The sequence below is a fragment of the Rhincodon typus genome, chromosome 34, assembly GCF_021869965.1.
Source record: "Rhincodon typus isolate 14 chromosome 34, sRhiTyp1.1, whole genome shotgun sequence".
In the NCBI taxonomy this organism is placed as follows: domain Eukaryota; kingdom Metazoa; phylum Chordata; class Chondrichthyes; order Orectolobiformes; family Rhincodontidae; genus Rhincodon; species Rhincodon typus.
The window spans coordinates 7,632,340-7,651,960 of NC_063365.1; the positions used below are offsets into that span (position 1 = coordinate 7,632,340).

At 39.3% G+C, this 19,621-nt stretch overlaps 1 protein-coding gene and 1 pseudogene across 1 annotated transcript in view; both read left to right on the forward strand.

Moving 5' to 3' along the window:
- The first annotated feature begins 6 nt into the window (after positions 1–6).
- Positions 7–19,621, forward strand: part of LOC109917756 (AP2-associated protein kinase 1-like) — a 90,582-nt gene continuing 70,967 nt past the window's right edge. The window contains exons 1-2 of the mRNA XM_048616177.1: positions 7–406; positions 17,324–17,442. Coding sequence (XP_048472134.1) covers positions 253–406; positions 17,324–17,442 — 273 coding nt within the window. The 5' untranslated portion in view covers positions 7–252. The remainder of the gene's footprint in view (positions 407–17,323; positions 17,443–19,621) is intronic.
- LOC109917755 lies at positions 6,508–6,821 on the forward strand (annotated as a pseudogene).

The following is a 19,621-nucleotide window of genomic DNA, read 5'->3' on the forward strand; positions in this document are numbered from 1 at the left end:
GGAATGTGGGGCTTTATACTCTTAGAGAAAAACAGAGCGGAGGGCACTTACCTGAACTGAGGACAGAGCGGGAGAGATTGCCGTTCAGGAGAAAGGACGTCTCGTCGAGCTGGATGAAGGTCACCATGCTGTCGACGAGTTTGCATTGACAGAGTAGAAGGAAGAGGAGGAAGAAGAGGAGTCACCAGCCAGCATCTCTCTTTCTCTCTGTCTGACACACGCACACGGTCCCGACGGCATTGAGCCGGGAGGATGAAGAAGTTTTTCGACGCCCGGAGGGAAGGTGCAGCCGCGGTCGGAGGAGCGGCCGGACAGTCCGGCAGTGCCGGCGGGTGGTCTTCGTTCCAGGGTAAAGTGTATGCGGTGGGCCGCTACCAAGTGACGGTGGAGGAGCTGATCGCGGAAGGTAACAGTGGAGATTGTCCGTCGGTGTCTGTGTATCCTCGGAGGTTGGGCGGGGCGGAGACGATCTACCCCCCAGCCCGCGCGCGAGGAGGGGTTTAAACCACGGAGCGCGCGTTCTAGAACGGCGATCAGTTAGACTGTCACCCGCTTTTTTTTGGGGGAGGGGAAGAGAAAAGTCAATGAATGGTCAACCCCACAGCACTAACTCAATGGCACACTTGTCTCATTGATATATCCTGAATAAACATTCAGGAAGAGACGGTTCCAGCTTTGGGCACTATTTCTTTTTTTCTCAACGCAGTGCCCTTTTGCATACAGTGACTTCCCCTTTTTAAAAGAACAAAAGTTTCCCCCCGCCCCCGAAAGGCACCGCTGGCTAATCTGGGTCACTTTGCTAGGAGGGTCAAGGAGAGAGTTTGAGTGAATCGATCTGATGGATGTCTTTTCAAATTAGGAGTGGTAGGTTCGAACTGGAGATAGAGGATGTTTCTTTTCACTTGTCTTGGACGCCGTGGGTTGTTCAGAATCAAGTGTCTTGAATGTGAGAGCAATACAGAAAATCCAAGAATTCAGAGACTTGTTTACCCAGTTCCAGCTTGTGAAGTTTGCTTACTGTGTACTGTAGTTGAAGCTAAATTGGAGAAGTAATTGAGTAAGAAAGGAATGAAAGTGGAGGTGGAGGTTGATGGGGGCGGGGGGGGGGGTTGGAGAGAGAGGGAGGGGAAAGAGGCTGTTAGCATTAATAAGCATAATCTGTTTGAGTAACAATGTCTGTTTTTGTACTGAAAATTGTGCTTTGCTATTTAAAATGTGATTGTTCAACTTAAACATGTTTCCCCTTTCCGAAGTGAATTGCCACTTTTAAGAGTATGTGAAGTAAATGGGCAACACCTCGGTTTTTAAAAGGACAGATATTTGTGATCATTGCCGCTGCCTACGTCTCCAAGGTTAAGTTTGGTAACAGTCAAACCAGCTCTGTTCTGTTGAAATCCTAAGCTAAGGAAGTTTCAATGAACATGATACATATAGAATGCTTGAAGTAAAGTGAGTGCTGGAGGTGCGAAATTGAGATTGAAGCTGGAAAGTTGCTCGAATTAGTATTTGGCTAAAGTTGGATTTTCAACTTTAACCCTCCATTACTAATGGTTTCCAGGTGGTTTAGCAGTATTTCTTTTCATTGATCATTGCGATTATCCTTTTGGCAACATAAAAATGGATGATGAACAAAGAGCAAGAGTAGTCAATTCAGCTCTTCAAGTCTGCTCTGCCGTGCAGTATGTTCATCGCTGATCTCTCAATCTCAACTCCACTTTCCTGCCCACTTGCTCCCCATAATCCTTCTACCCATTACTAATTAAATTTGCTCAATGTCCTGGCATCCTCCGCACTCTGGGTTAGTGAATTCCACAGAGTCATGACCCTTTGAGGCAAGTAATTTCTCCTTATCTCTGATTTGAATCTGCTAACCCTTATCCTAAAACAATGACCTCACATTTGAGATTGCTCCACAAGGGAGTGTCCTTTCTACATCTATTTAGTCAATCACCTTTAGCATCTTGTAAACCTCAATTAGACCTCTCATTCTTTACTCCAGAGAGTAAGACAACACCTTATCTCTGCAATCAGTCTAGAGAATCTCCTTGAACTGCCTCCAGTACAACTACATCCCTCCTCAAGGAAACCAAAACTGTGCATAATGGTGCAGGTGTAGAATCTCTGCAGTGCAGAAAGAAGCCATTCAGCCCATTGAGGCTGCACTGATCCCCTGAAGAGCATTCCACATAGACCCATCCACCCCCACCTATTCTCATAACCCCATTTTTACATGGCCAATCCACCTAGCCTTGCATGCCTGGACACTACAGGGAAATTTTAACATGGTCAATCCACTTAACTGCACATCCTTGGACTGTTGGAAGAAGCTGGAGCACTCGGCGGAATCGCACACAGACATGGGGAGAACATGTAAACTCCACGCAGACAGTAACCCAAGGCTGGATTCAAACCCGAGTCCTTGGCGCTGAGGCATCTTGTGCTGATCAGTGTGCCACCATCCCATGGTGTGGTGTCTCAGTAATATCTTGTACAGCTGCAGCAACACTTTTCTAGTTCTTTTCTCACTTCCTTTAGCAATAAATGCCAAAATTACATTTGTTTTCCATATTATGTGTTGCTCCTGCATACCAGCTTTCTGTTATTCATCCATGAGAACGCACAGAACCCTCAGCACTCTGCAGTTCTTCTTCATTTAGATAAGTTGCTTTTCTGATCTTCCAACCAAATGGATAACTTCACACTTATCCATGTTAAACTCCATCTGCCAAGCCTTGGCCCATTCACCTAACCTATCCATATCCATTTGTAAATTTTTTTTATTTCTTCAACGCAACTTGCTTTCCTAATTGTTTTACTGTCCTCTGCAAATTTGGGCTATAGTACCCTCTATCCCTGCATCAAAGTCATTAAAAGATTGTAAATAGTTGGGGCACAAGGACCAAACCCTGTGACACCTCATTAGTTAGATCTTGCCAACAACAAAAAGACTCATTTATCCTGACCCTGCTTTCTGTAGGTTAGCCAATCCTCTATCCTCTAAATTACATCCAACTTACTAACCTTTTGTGCAGTACCTTATCAAATGCTTTCTGGAAGTCCAGACATACGCATCTATAGGATTCCCATTATCCACTTTGCTTATTACATAGAGTAATAGAGTCATACAGCACAGAAAAAAAACTCTTTGGTCCAACCAGTGCATGCTGAATGTAATCCCAAACTGAACTAGTACCACCTGCCTGCTTCTGGCCCATATCCTTTCAAACCTTTCCTATTCATGTACTTATCCAAATGTCTTTTGAACATTATAATTGTGCCCACATTCACCACTTACTCATGAAGTTCACTCCATGCGGGAATCACACTCTGTTTAAAAAAAAAAAATGCTCTTTGTCTTTTTTAAATCTCTCTCCTGTCACCTTAAAACTGTGCCCTAGTCTTGAAACCCCCTGTCCTAGAGAAAAGACAACTACCATTAACCCTATGTATACTCCTCATAATTTCATAAACTTCTATAAGGTTACCTGTCAGGTCTCCTATGGTCCAGTGGTAAAAGTCCCAGCGTTTCTATAACTCAAATTTTCTATTTCTGGCAGCATCCTGCTAAATCTCTTCTGACCCTTCTCCAGCTTAATAACATCCTTCCTAAAACTGGGCGACTAGAACTTAAGTACTTAAGAAGAGGTCCCACCAATGTCTTGTACAACTTCAGCATGATTTCCAACTCCTATATTCCAAAAGGTTTGAGATCTAAAGCCTCTAAATGCTTTTTTTAAATCTCCCTGTCTATGTGTGAATTATGTACCTGATCCACTAGGTCTCTCTGGTGTCCAACACTACCCAAGACCTTACTTTAATTGTATAAGTCTTGCCTTTTTTTGTTTAAATACAATACCTTGCATTTATCCAGATTGAGCTCCATCTGCCATTTTTCAGCCCATTGACCCATCTTCGAAGAACTCTATCAAATTAGTCTAACATGATTTACCTTCATAAAACCATGCTGACACTGATGGGTTATGTTTTGACTTTCCAAATATTCTGTTATTACTACCTTAATGGTTTCTACAAATTTCTCAACAGCATTTATTAAACTAACTGGTTCATAGTTTCTGCCTCTTCACAAATGAGGTAATTATAACTAACACCTTTCCAATTCACTGAAATCTTTCCTGCATCCAGGCAATTTTGGAATATTATAACCAATGGATCCACATTCTCTGCTGCCACTCCTGTAAGACCGTAGGATGTAAGCCATTAGGCTCTGGGGTCTTAGCTGTGTTCAATCCTGATAGTTTGCTCAGTACTTTTTACCTAGTGATGTTTATTCTAAATTGCTTCCTTTCTGTGATTTCTGCATCACCTGTTACTATTGGGATATTAATAACAAAGTGGATGTTGCCAACAAGCGCATGTTTGCAGTAGTTAAGTAAGAGGCAAACATTGACCAAGCTTTTCTTTTGATAAAAACACAATTTTATTGCAAATTAGCTGATTTACATAATTTTAAAAAAATTATATGTGTAGAATAGACTGTCAGAATGTGATATTTTTGAGCAACTTTTTTAATACCATATATGTGACCATATTTGTTATTTGTGACTTTGTAAAGTTCTTTTTGTAAGTTAGCATTGTTTTTTGCAAATTCTGGTAAATAAGTTCTATGTTTTAAACAAAACCCCTCCATCTTTCCTCATCCAGTCACATTTAAGGTTCTTGCAAAGATTTGTAGCTTGGGTTGTGGATGAGGTTATTGCCTTGCTCGTTGAGTTGGTTGGTTATCATACAGACGTTAGGCATATTTAGTCATGTTAACTGTGAATTGTTCAAACATGTATAATTCCCAGTTTTACCAACTCGGATCTTGTTTATTGATCTTAATACACTATGCTTGCATATATGTAGGCAACGTAATTATTAAAAAGATATGCAATTTCACAGATGCAAAATAACATAGATTTGGCAAATAGAGTTAAGGAGAATCCAAAGAGATCCTACATATACATTAAAGACAAAAGAAAAACTAGGGAGAGAATAGGGCCCCTTAAAGATCAGTAAGGATGGGGGAGATAAAAGACAAATATTTTGCATCAGTATTTACTCTGGAGAAGGATATGAAAGATGGAGAACTTGGGGAAATAAATAGCGACATCTTGAAAATGTCCATATTACAGAGGTGGTGCTGGATGTCTTAAAATGCGTAAAGGTGGATAAATCCCTGGGACCTGATCAGGTGCACCCTAGAACGCTGGGAAGCTAGGGCAGTGATTGCCGGGCCCCTTTCTGAGATATTTGTATCATCGATAACCATGTGTGAGGTGCCAGAGGACTGGAGGTTGGCTAATGTGCCACAATTTAAGAAAGGTGGTAAGGAAAAGCCAGGGATCTATAGACCAGTGAGCCTGACATCATTGGTGGGCAAGTTGTTGAAGGGGATCCTGAGGGACAGAATTTACATGTATTTGAAAAGACAAGGACTAATTAGGGATAGTCAACATGGCTTCGTGTGTGGGAAATCATGTCTCACTAACTTGATTGAGTTTTTTGAAGAAGTAACGAAGAGGATGGTTGAGGACAGAGCGGTGGATGTGATCTGTCATCTATATAAATGATTTGGATGTGGACATAGGATGCAAGATTAGTAAGTTTGCAGATGACACCGAATTTGGACAGCAAAGAAGGTTACCTCAGAGTACAACGGGATCTTGATCAGATGGGCAGGTGGTTCGAGGAGTGGTAGATGGACAGTGGCAAATGTGACATGCTGCATTTTGGAAAAGCAAATCAGGGCAGGATATACACTTAATGGTAAGGTCCTGGGGAGTGTTGCTGACCAAAGAGAGCTTGGAGTGCAGTTTCATATTTCCTTGAAAGTGGAGTCGCAAGTAGACAGGATAATGAAGAAGGCATTTGGTGTACTTGCCTTTATTGGTCAGTGCATTGACTGTAAGAGTTGGGAGGTATTGTTGTGGCTGTACAGGACATTGGCTTGGCTGCTTTTGGAATACTGCATTCAAGTCTGGTCTCCCTGCTATAGGAAGGATATTGTGAAACTTGAAAGGGTTCAGAAAAGCTGTACGAGGATGTTGCCAGGATTGGAGGGTTTGAGCTGTAGGGAGAGGCTGAATAGGCTGGGCAATTTTTCCTGGAGCTTTGGAGGCTGAGGGGTGACCTTCTAGAAGTTTATAAAATTATGAGGGGTATGGATAGGGTGAATATCTAAGGTATTTTCCCCAGGGTGGGGGAATCCTAAACTAGAGGGCATAGGATCAAGGTGAGAGGGAAAAGATTTAAAAGGGATCTAAGAGGCAACATTTTCACACAGAGGATGGGGAATATGTGGAATAAGCTGCTGGAGGAAGTGGAGGATGCTGGTGCAATTATAACACTGGGTATATGAATAGGAAGGGTTTAGAGGAGTATGGGCCAAATGCTGGCAAATGGGATTAGAATTATTTAGGATATCTGGTCGGCATGAACAAGTTGGACCAAAGGGTCTGTTTCCATGCTGTACAGCTCTATGATTCCAAGTTAACAAGTTGGAGGATGGCTGTACATTCTGATTATAACATCGAAAAGGAGTCAACTTTGCACCTTGTGTTGAGACGTTCATGGTGGTGCCAAGGGAGAAAGAAGTAGTCTTGCACCACACCAAAGAAGAAACCAGCATAAGAGGAAGAAGGTCAAACTTCGTGTCCTTAAATATTACAAGGTTGATGAGCATGGAAAAATTTCTCGCTTGAGACATGAATTTCCTTCTGAAGAGTGATGCTGGTGTTTTCAGGGCCAGTCACTTCAATAGACAGCATTGTGGCAAGTACTGTCTGACATACCGCCACAACAAGCATGAAAACGCATAATTGCACAGATATAATAAATTATGATGGAAAATAAAACAAAATAATTCAATTAACCACGACAAAAGTGATTAATAGGTGGTACTAATTAATGTTCTGGGAGTTTTAATAAGTTCAGTCTGCATTTAAACATGAAACCTTATTCAGCAATAAATTTAAATTTGTTTCCAGTCTTTGCTTGATGTTATATTCACCTGGATTTAATGACTTCCTGCTTTGGAGCAACTTAGACCCACATTGAAACCTGGTTTCTCTTGGTTCATTCCATGAACGGTCCTTGTCCATCTTTCTTCTCATAGGTGGGTTGCTTCCTTAGCTAATCTAAACAGATGAGCAATGGTCCTTTCACGTTTTAACCATTTGTCTAGTGGGGCTATCAAAAGCAATTATCAGTTTTAATGGATTTGTTGCTCCTAGAGCTGTGATATTCTGATTGGCCAGTATCTCTCAGGCACAGGGCTGAATTATTATCGTGGCTGCAAGATGGTCGAGATTGGTAACTAAATATACCAGGTTATAAGGTTTACAGCATGTACAGGAAAAATGGCAGAGGAGATGGAGTGGCTTTACTTATTAAAACAAGATTACTTCAATGGTGAGGGAGAGTATAGTGAGGGGAAAGCATTCAGTGGAGACCACATGGATGGGATTGAGGAACAGTAAGGGATCTAAAACTCTGATAGATGTTGTGTACAGACCCCCTGGTAGCAGCTGTAAAGTGCTGGCAGTATAAATGCAGAACTTAGACAAGTGTGTAGCAAAACCACAGTAGTATTAATAGGGGATTTTCATTTCAACTAGATTGGGAGAGGCAAACGAGCACCTGTCAGAAATGTAGTGAAGTTCTGGAATGTGTCTGGGATAGTTTCCTACAGCAATATGTCCTGGAAGTAACAAGGAGACAAGCGATGTTGGATTTGGTAATGAGTTATGAGCTGGATTTAATTAGTAACTTAATTGTGCATGAAAATTTATCAAATAATGATCATAAGATGATCAAGTTCAGTGTAGCATTTGAATGTGAAAAGCATAAATTAGTATTAGAATTTTAAATTTGGATAAGGCTGACTTTTAATGCAGTGAGACAGAGACTGTCCACTGTAAACTGGGTAAAATCTACTAACGGGCAAAACAACTGAAGAACAGTCGTGGATGTTTTAAAGAGACATTTCACACAATACAAAACCAGTTTATACCCCTGAGAGGGGAAAAGCTTCACTTTACAGGAAAAAAAAAGCCATGACAATTAAAGAGATAGGGACAGCATAAAACTAAAGGAAAAGGCTCTCAAAATTGCAAAAAACAGAACGGATTGTGCTGAACGGGAAAAGTACAAATACCAGCAAAGGGCCTTAAAGCAAATTATAAGAGCTACTAAAAGGGATTATGAAAGGAAACTTGCCAGGGATATCAAAATCAATAAGAAGAAATTTATAGTTACGTAAAGGGAAAACAGGTGGTCAGGAGCGATGTTGGCCAGCTAAAGACTGAAAGTGAGGATATTGTAAATGACTAGGAAAATGGCACAGGTGTTGTATAATTACTTTTGCTTCAGTATTTTCAGTAGAAAAGGAGGATAGCTTGCTTTAAGTCCAGAGGAAATTAATAGTGGATTGAGGGAGGGACTGAATAAGATTACCATAAGTAAAACATTGGTAATGAGGAAATTATGGAATTAATGTGTGACAAATCCCCAGGACCTGCAAGTTTCCATTTAAGGGTGTTAAAGGAAGTGGGGGAGCATATTCTAGATGACCTAACTATAACCTTTGAAAGTTCCCTAAATATAGGAGTCATCCCTCTGGATTGGAAAATTGTACATGTCACTCAGCTTTTTAAGGAGGGCAGAAGAGGAAAACCAGGGCATTGCAGACTAATTAGCCTAACATCTGTAGTGGGGAAATTGTTGGAGTCTATAATTAAGAATGGGGTAACTGAACACCTTGAAAATTTTCATTTAATCAGAGTGAGCCAGCATGGATTCACAGGCAGATACATTATGCCTGACAAACCTCATTAGGTTTTTTTTTAGTGAAGAGGTGACTAAGGTAGTGGACAGGGCTTTGCCTACGGATGTTGTTTGTATGGACTTCTAGAAGGCATTCAATGAAGTTCCACATAATTGAGGGCAAATTACTGATGTGACTGGGAAATGGGTTGAGTGGCAGGTGACAGAAAGTAGGTTTAATGGGTAGACGCTCAAATTGGCAGGGTGTGACTTGTGGTATCCCACAAGTATCGGTGTTCGGGCCTTAATTATGCACGTTGTCATTATGCAAGTCATTAATAAATATAGTCATATATCCAAATTTGCTGATAACACAAAGTTAGGCAGCATTATAGACAGTGCAGGTGATAGCCTAGCATGTTGCAAAATGGTATTGAAAATGTTAGGACATGATTTCAATGTGTCAAGAAATATGTTATGATTTAGTTTCGTTTTCAAAGAATCTAATGAAGGTAGTTACACTCTAATTGAAAGTTAGTTCGGTCCTTCGGATATTGAGGTTTAGGGTACGAAAGGTTAATAGGACATGAAAGCGCTAACTTTGGTAATGCCCATGTTAAGTCAGTGAATGCAATTCAAGATTTTGTTGAAATGTATAAAACATTAAATGTCAGGTCTTATGATTCTATTTTGTGATTTGAGAGCTAATGATGAGTCTAAAATGAGTCTTAAACTACACACTTTAAGTAGGATATGGAGATTCAGATAGGCCACAAGATAGAGTTGTACAACAGACATGAATTAAAAGGAGTGAACCTCTCAAGCCTGCTTTACTGTTCAGTATGATCGTAGCTGATCTAATTACTTTATATTCCCATTTACCCCTGAAAACCTTTCATACCCTTCAGATTCATGAGGAGGTACCAACCTGGAGAAGACACTTTCTTTAAAAAAAAAAGAAACACACCTTTGTTTTGGAATGCAGTTTACAGAGCAATTTGATAATTATTAAAGATTATGAATAATTATTACTTTTCTTTATTCATTAACGGGATGAGGGCGTCTCTGGCTAGGTATCATTTACTGCCCATCCCTAATTGCCCAGTGGGCAGTTCAGAGTTAACCACATGGCTGTGGTCTGGAGTCACATGTAGAACAGACCAGATAAGGATGGCAGTTTCCTTCCCTAAGGGGCATTAGTGAACTAGATAGTGAACTTGACAATCATCAATGGATTCATGGTCATCATTAGATTCTTAATTCCAGATATTGTATTGAATTCAAATTCCACCATCTGCCATGGCGGGATTCGAACTTGGGTCCTCAGAATGTTATCTGGGTCTCTGGATTAACAGTCCAGTGATAATACCAGTTGGTCATTGCCTCCCCAGTTGTTGCACGACATACTCATTTTTTATGTATCTGCTTGTATCATTCATTTTTATCTACATATAATTAATCTTATATGCCACTTGATTATTCAAATAATTCTGAAAATGTGGTTTCATTACGCTGCCGGTTTTTGGGTAAGAGATAAGATTAGCAGTATACACAATGAAAATTCATATTCAACTCCTGAACTAAAGCCTGATTCTTGAGTGTCAGGAGATAACATTTTGTAAGGCTTTATTAGGATAAATGGTGCAAAGTGACCCTCCACTGGGGGAAAAAAAAGTACTGGTGTGTCTCTGGTGAAAGAGATGGTCATTTCGAACTGTGTTATAGGGGATCATGAAACTTAATTGGTTATGTATCACTTAGTTCTTCATTCCAGAGATCTATAGATGCGTTGTTGCGTATATATGATGGTGAGATTGATAGATTTTTGGAATGAGGAAAAATGTTTTCGCAAGTTTTACTGAATTCATTTAGGTTATGATCTCTGGTGCAAAAGAGAGAATCCTTCACAAAGGCACTGGGTTTCAGTTTGTTGACCCTCGGATGCCAATTTGAGATGCTGGGCACAGTTGCTTGATCAAATGAAAATTAAGAATTGAAAAATACCTCCATTCCATAGCAGCCTGGCTGCACAAAAAATGTCAAAAATGCCTGATGTTAACATACCTGAATTGTTTTTCTACTCATGATGTCTTCGTTCAGTTTAAATTTCATGGTTATCGAATCCGTAGTCTCCAGAATTACTTTCAACCTAAATCCAAAAATGCCTCACTGGACTATGCTAGAATGTGTATTTTAACTGCCTAGACTAGGACTGAAGTGCTGTGCTAAAATCAATGGTCGTTACTATTTTAGGATCTTGATTTCCTGTTACCATATGTAGAAATGCTACAGTAAACCGACTCTGTTGAATGTATCTGTTTTGACATGTTTTGCAGCATCAGCTTCTTTGTTTCCGAATTCCTTGTTCAGTCTCCCAGGATATGTTGTTGCATTTCATAGCCATTTAATCCTTTCTGTGGGTGATCCTTACTTTCCTAATTTGTAGGCATCTCCAATCGATGTTTGTGCTGTGTTAACAGATTATGTATTCAGTATAGGTTGCCAATTAAACAGAATTTTTCCGATTGAATGCAAGAATGCTGGGAATTTGCCTCCTGACATTTGTGTTCTTTTTTTTTGTTGCCTGTTTCTTGCCTAACTTTTGAGTTGGGGACCAGAAGGTTCAGGTGGTAGTGTGAAACTTGACCTTTTCCATTGTTTTTGGCTTGAATAAAAGTCTTAATAGCCATGCTCCTGATTCCGACTTTGTCCTTTGCTGTTCACTCTGGTTGGACCAGAACACACAATATTCAGCTGTTCTTCAAATGCCACACTTATCCAGTACTAAACAGGATATTTCTACAAATAGCTCATCCTCTGTATTCACATCTACTCCATCCAAAACCCTTACCACAATGGTTACCTCGGAGTTTAACAATTTGAATGCCTTCTATATTGTCTACTTAGTTTCTGAACTAAAGATTCTGATTTTCCGTAATCTTGCTAGCATTTAGAGGCATAGACTTGTACAGTGCAGAAACAGCCCCTTTGGTCCAACTTGCCCATGTTGACCAGGTATCCTAAACTAGCCAAGTCCCAATTGCCAGCATTTGGTTCATATCCCTCTAAACCCTTCCTATTCATGTACCCATCCAGATGTTGTAATTGTACTAGCCTCCGCCAGATTCTCTGGCAGCTCATTCTAAATACGCACCACCCTCCGTGTGAAAAAGTTGCCCCTAAGGACCCTTTTAAATCTTTCCCCTCTCACGTCAACCTATGCCCTGTAGTTTTGGACTCCCCTACCTTGGTTATTTGCCCTATGCATGCCCTTCATGATTTTATAAATCTCTATAAGGTCACCCCTCAGCCTCTGACACTTCATGGAAAATAGCCTCCCTCTCCCTATAGCTCAAACCTTCCAACCACGTCTTTGTAGATCTTTTCTGAACCCTTTGAAGTTTAACACTACCTTTCCTATAGTAGAGAGACCAGAATTGAATGCAGTATTCCAAAAGTGGCGTGATCAATGTCCTGTCCAGCCACAACATAACCTCCCAACTCCTATACTCAATGCACTGATCAATAAAGGCAAGTGAACCAAACACCGCCTTCATTACCCTGACTATCTGCGACTCCACTTTCAAGGAACTATGAACCGGCACCACAAGGCCCCTTCGTTCGACAACACTCCACAGGGCTCTACCCATAAGTGTTTAAGTCCTACCCTGATTTGCCTTACCAAAATGCAACACCTCACGTGTATCTAAATTAAACTCCATCTGCCACTCCTCAGCACATCGGCCCATCTGATCAAGGCCCTGTTGTACTTTGAGGTAACCTTCTTCACTCCACTACACCAGCAATTCTGGTGTCATCTGCAAACCTATTAATCATACTTAATCTGTTCACATCCAAATCATTTATATAAATGATGAAAAGCAGTGGAACCAGCACTGGTCCTTGTGGCACACTGCTGGCCACAGGACTCCAGTCTGAAGACCACCCTTCATCACCACCCTACTTTCAAACCAATTTTGTATCCAAATGGCCAGCTCTCCCTGGGTTCCATGTGATCTAACCTTGCTATGAGTCTACCATGCAGAACCCTGTCGAATGCCTTGCTGAATTCCTTAAAGATAGCGTCCACTGCACTGCCTTGTTACTAGTCTGAATCTTTGAAAAAAGCTCAATCAAGTTGGTGAGACATGATTTTCCATGCACAAATTCATGTTGATATCCCTAATTGTTCCTTGCCTTTCAAAATACATGTAAATCCTGTCCCTCAGAATCCCTTCCAACAACTTACTCCCCATTAACATCAGGCTCACTGGTCTATAGTTCCCTTGCTTTTCCTTACCACCTTTCTTGAATAATGGCACTACATTAGCCACTCTCCAGAGTACAGAGTCTGCAGTAAGATATTGAATCATTGCTAACCTGTTTGGCTCCCAGTCTACTAAATTATAGCATTCAAATTCTTCCTTTGTTTTAGAAACTTTCTATTTTCTTGTTGTATCCTACAATGAAGTTAAATTTAGTGTATCAAAGCACATGCTGCTTGAATTTTGGAAGGCAAGCTAACCGTTCAGTAAAATTGTAACTTAAATACAAGTGTGGAAATGTTATGTAGGGCTTTTGATAGCCTTTCTTTTTAACTGTTAGTTACCTTTTCATTGTGCAATATGATCTTTTCCAAAAGTAAATTTTCTTCCATTTACATTCTATGTTTACCTTGCTTTCAAACGGTGTTCTTTGTACTGGGATGTAAATTGACAACTTCCTTTGTTTTGTTCGGAATTACAGTACTCTGAAATAACCCAGACTTAAGAATCTACTTTGTTCTTTATCTCAAAATACAGACACAATCACTTAAAATGTTGTTTTGCATGTATTTTAGATAACCATATGACCATGTCTAAAATGGGCTGCAGTCTGACTATTTCCGGTTCTGACCATACACTCGACGCTATTGGGATTAAACATGACTGAAGATTTCATTTTTGAGAAGGGGAAGTAGAGAAAGTCAGATGCAGATGAACTTTTCAACTCCATAACGGTTTCCTTTTTTACTTCCAAGCAGATACCTTGTTAATATAGACTACCTCCTACTACCCTCAACCTGTCACAGATATTAAACTCTTCACTGCAAAAGAACTGCTTACGAAGAAAATTAATTCCTTCTTAGCGAATCTATACCTTTTGAGTTAAAGGGGAATTCATTTAAATGTTAATATTTCTTAGCCTCCTGTGTGACAATGCACACTCACCTGACAAAGTCCTTCTTAACATCTTGCGTGAGTTGACAGCTGTATGTTGAATCATACCTTACAGCCAATGCATTGATAAGACAGTAGTAAATTAAGTGCACGTGTGTGCACATGGGAAGGAATCCCAAAATTGACTCTGGACCCCATGAGGTCTTATGCCATCAGTTCCAATATGGTCAAGGAAACTTCTTGTTTGTTACCACCCACTAACCTCCCTTGGCTAATGAATCATTCCTCCTCCTTTGAAGAAGTGCTAAGATTGGAGGACTTTGAGTGAGGGACTTCAATATCTATTACCAAGAGTGGCTTGGTCGTAGCAGTACTGACAGGAATAAAATCGGAAAGAGCAAGCAACACAAAGCTGGATATCCATGAAGTACTATAGGCCATCTACAGCAGCAGAATTATTTTCAGCTGCAGTTTGTACTCATGACTCAGCATATTTCTCTACCATTACCATCAAATCAAGGAAGCTAAAGGCACCTGACAGACCAAAAAATGAGGTTCCAAACTGGTGAGTCCACAATACGGGGCCACTTGCACACCAAAAGCAAAAGCATCATGCAACTTGCAGTTAGTTGATCCCATGACTAACTGATCAACTCTGCAGTCCTGCTGCATCAATGAATGTTAGTGCACAATGGGTAAGGGAGGCTTCACAAATATTATCATGTCAATGATGTGGGAACCAGCATATCCGTTCCAGATGAGGCTGAAGTATTTGATCATAAGAACTAGAAGCAAGTGTAGGCAATTCAGTCCCTCAAGCCTGCTCTGCCATTTAAAGTGGCACGGCGTTGCCAGTTGTGTTAAAAAGTTAATGGGAATACTCTTTCTGCGGTTTAATGGGGTGGTTGCCTGGTAGGTGTTGATTAGTTGATCTCTGTTTCAGCTTGTTCTAGTAAAAATCATTATCATTTAAAGAAAAATTGGACTGTTTGAGATTTTAAGGTGGAATGGGGAAGGGACAGAAATACTTTTAAGTAAAAGGAATATTTAATTTAGTTTATGTAATAATATATCCTTTGTCAGCTTGAGAATGTGTTTTCAAAATACTTTTCATGATATATATACATCATGTAATATGACCCATTATCTGACAATGAAATGCTTTGGAATTCAACATCTACTATTTCTTCAGAATCCATAACAACAGTTATCTGTTGAAACATGACCAGTGTAACTTATCAGTCTGAAGGAATATCCCTTCCAGTTTATTAATTACCACAAACTTACCAGTGCAACTTGGAACTGAAGTCCAAAAGACTTTGGAATCTGTGGAGTGGATTTCCTTTTTCAGTTGTTCATGCTGGATGCTTTGCTTCACTCTAGATCTGCGAAGCTTTAATTAAATGGTGACATTCCTTCCCGCTTTTAACTTTAAAGTGGCTGCTCGGCTGTTCGTACTGCTGTTTTCCTCATGCATGCTGATCTATATGTTTTTGTAAAGTTGGAGAATTGAAGATTGACTTTGCAATTGTTCATTGATTACAGGATGTATGAAACCAGAATTACTGTAACTTGCGGCTACTTCACAAGTTGTATAGTGAATAGCTTCAAAAGCAAATTAGATCAGAAAACATTGATCTATAATGACCAATAATGGTTTTATGGGATTTATCCCATATGTAGGGAGCACTTAACTTAGATAAAGGACACATACCTACTTGAAGTTTTTAAATTTGATAATCCTCTCACCCTGTAAAGACTAGGATTATAATTGTCCTATTTATTTGTTATAAACCATTATTATAAACCATAAGTTCATGTAAAGGAAGGTTTTATCTCCAATAGGTAAATCTAGCATTTATCAGTGTTACAGTTAAGAAACAGCCTGTTCAACCCATCAGGTCTGCAGTGGTATATTCTGCTGCAATCCACTGTCTAATCCCATCTCCTTGCTCCTGATAACCTCCTCTTTTAACAATCTAATTCTGATCTAAAAGAGTTAACAAATTCTATTTTAACAACGTTTTGTAGCAGATGGTTTGGCTACCCACTCCAAAGATCATTTTTCAGACATGGGCATTTTGTGACTTTTAAATTTGTACCTCTTCAAGCATCACACCAACCAGTTGAAATAACCTATTACTCTTAACTTTAACAATCCTTAGTGTCAAAGTCTTCTGTCAGAGAATTGAGCTTTAACAGTAATGAAGAGAGCCTTAACTTTTTAACTGTCTAATTTGTTTTTGCTAACATCTGTATGAGTCTGAATGGGAGCCTGCTCTCCATTTTTAATGCACATTTTTTTAATGACTCAGTTCCTTTCAATATCTGAGATCCATAATATAAACTGTGTGTATAAATGACATTTGGTCTTCTGGCATATCTCCTGAAGTGACATGTTGGCAAAATTTGTTTGATAATCCTACTGTAAAATGCTTGGAATGCTTTGCAGCATTAAAGATGCTGTATTAGGGGGAAGAGGATGTGCAGCCACAGACAGGTCTGGCTATGGAGGAATGGAGTAAAGAATAACAATCGGGAAGGGAAACATCAAAGGGTTCCTTGAGAGGTAGAAAATTTCTGCTTCATCCTGCCTATAAGATACATTCTTGTTCCTTATGGAGCCAGTGGCTGCAATCTCCTTTTCATTGCTGAGATCCTGAGCAGGGAAAGATCATAAGATCATTCAGAATCCAGCTCCAAAACATACTGCAGCTGTCACTTCTCATGACACCTTCTGCCCTCCACTTCTTTCTCTTCACCACTCCCTGCCCCCTCACCACACACACGTGCACGCATACTGTTAGTTCAGGCTTTTTAGCATCTATAGTGGTCATGTATGCTCTTGAGTAATTCACACAAAAATCTGTTCTTTACATTTCCTGATGTGACCAAGGTAGCAGCTCCTCCAGGTGTAATGGCCTTCACACAGATTTCACCATTCTTCACACTGGCAGTAACACCACCTATGACACTAACACCATTTGCACTCCCTGCCTTGAGGGCTGTGTTTACTTTTTAAGTTCTGTGGTGCTAGTTTCCTTGCACTCAAGTTCCCTTGTAAGTATTTGTAATCTGATTCTTTCTCGAAATGTTCATGCAGGAGTTGTAATTGACACTTACTTAAAACTGAGAGTTATTGTGCCAGATCTGTTATTAATTTGTTGACCAAATTTTGCACCAGTTATCACCAGTTACTAATTATAGGTCATTAGTTTGGTGCAGAGCTCAGGTGCCCAAGTAAAAAAGATACAGTATGAGTATTTGAAAGCCATTGGTATTTATTAATTACCTGGTAACTTAGTGTGAATGTGGTAAAATTTAAAACTGCACAACACAGATATTGAATTTCATTATCTGTAATGGTTTTCTAACCATATTGTTTTTCATTTCTTTAGGTGGATTTGCAATAGTGTTTTTAGTCAAGACTCACAGCGGTGTAAGATGCGCTCTGAAACGCATGTATGTAAACAGTGAACATGACCTCCAAGTTTGTAAGCAAGAAATTGCCGTTATGGTAAGAAAAATGATGGTCACCATAAAAGTGGAAAATCGGATTTCTGTTCCAGCAACTTGTAGCAGTGTTTTTTTTTAAATAAATTGGAAGTTTCCTTGATTTAACAATATTGAAATAAATTTACAATTTTGGTAGGTGGCAAGCTGATAGCTGATGTTACTGAGCAAGTTCAGATCCCAGACAGCAACCTGGCTTGATGGATTATATTTTGATTTGCTTGGTTTTTACCAAAGTGGCCTCCTGCTGAAAGAATTTCATTTCTCTGAAGAAGGGTCCCAAACCAGAACTCAACTTTCCTACTCCTCTGATGCTGCCTGGCCTGCTGTGTTCCTCAGCTCCACACTGTGTTATCTTTGTTAACAATGGAAATGTTGATGAAATAGAGAAATCAAACAGTCTATCTATGACATACTCAAAGATTTTTAAATGCACCTTAGAAGTATTTATTAATGGCAAAACATTGCTTTAAAAATTGGAAAGAGATAAAACAACTTTTGTACAGTATCTGAAATGCACCCCTGTTACAGGACTCAAAACACCACTTGTGCAATATTTACACAAAAGTTCTTATATCTAACACCTCATTAGGTTTGAGTCACTTGTGACTTCAACTTTTAGTTTGGAACTGCGAATAGTTTTTTTACCTGGAGCAACTCAGCTTAAAGTAATCTTGTCAGGGTTTTATCCCAACTCCAGTCTGGGACAAACATTAACTCTTCACTCTAAGGTCATATAGTTCATTGTATACTCCTTCCTTTTCAGGAGCATTGGTGTATATATAGCCTGTTCCAAGGACTTCTCAGGACTATCCGAAATGCAGTCAAAACTAAAAACTACAAGTCCCCTCTTTCTCAGCTGAGAGTGTTTCCCTCAACCTTTTTAAAAAACACAAATTCCAGAAGTCTTCAACAAAACTTGAAGAGCCATTATTTAGCTTGTAGGTTCATAAAACAATCTAAAATAAACATAAGTCATTTACAATGCACACAAATCTATTCACTCTAAAGCCAGGCCTCAAAACTGTTTTTTTTTTTAAAAAAGGAATCCCCATGGCTACAGAAATACTTACAAGTTAATTATCCCTTCAGAGACATCGAAAATCTGTGGGTTGCCAACTCAACTTGGAATAAATGATTGTAAAAATATGAATGTAAATCACACAGTTTACATCACAGAAGCTAATAACTAAGATCTAGGGGCCTGTCTTTTTCTTCAAAGAAGATGAATGCTGAAAGCATTTTATACGTTGAAAGTCCAGACAGAAGGGAACATGAAGTTCTGACAGATGGGTATGGGGAGAAAAAAAGCAGACCAAAGGAGAATATGATATACCAAATACCTTTCCGTATAATTTACATGAAAATAACATTTGTTTCCTCTGCAGTAAAATAAGCATCTCCCAAATTGCTTTGCTTGTAGGCACTGTTCCCCTGTTCTTATTGATTGTCTGGAAAAAGGAGCAAATTAGTTTTTAGAAATTGAACCATGTGGAACTAAAGCCAAGCACAGAAATAATACCATAAATCAAAGTGAAAGCAAATAGAACTAGATGATATTGCAGAAAGTGAAGAAAAAATTGTCTAAATTGCATACAAATTTAAAGCATTGCAGTTCAAAAATGCTAAAATTGTATCTCCAGATTCTTCATCTAACCTAGGGTAGAGATAGGGTAGTAAGCCAGGCAACAATTAAATTTTCAATTTACTTAGCGAAGACTCTCCCTGTCCCACTTTCTCTATTAAAACTTCATACATTTAATATAATATTCAGATTCAAATTAGAAACAATCCAAATGTTGTAAACTATTGAAAAGCAAAAAATAAATTTGGATCAAACTTGTATCACAGAGTCCCTTATCCATGATTCAATACCATGACTAGTTTGTTTTTATGATGCAATTAACATTACTGAGACATTATTTCTCAAATGTGTAATTTTCTGATTTTTCACAACAATCTCATGATGAGAAGATCTTGGACATGTCTGTGTTGGAAGAAGCAAAGCTTTTATCAATTTTTAAACTTTGACTTCCAACATTTTAATAATATTGGAAAGAAATACATAGAGTACTGTACTATAAAGTTTTGTACATTGGCAACTACATATTGCATCTGTCAGAGTTTCTCTGTCTGCATCTCACCATTTGGTGAATTATGCTGGAGCAATATTTTGCCAACCA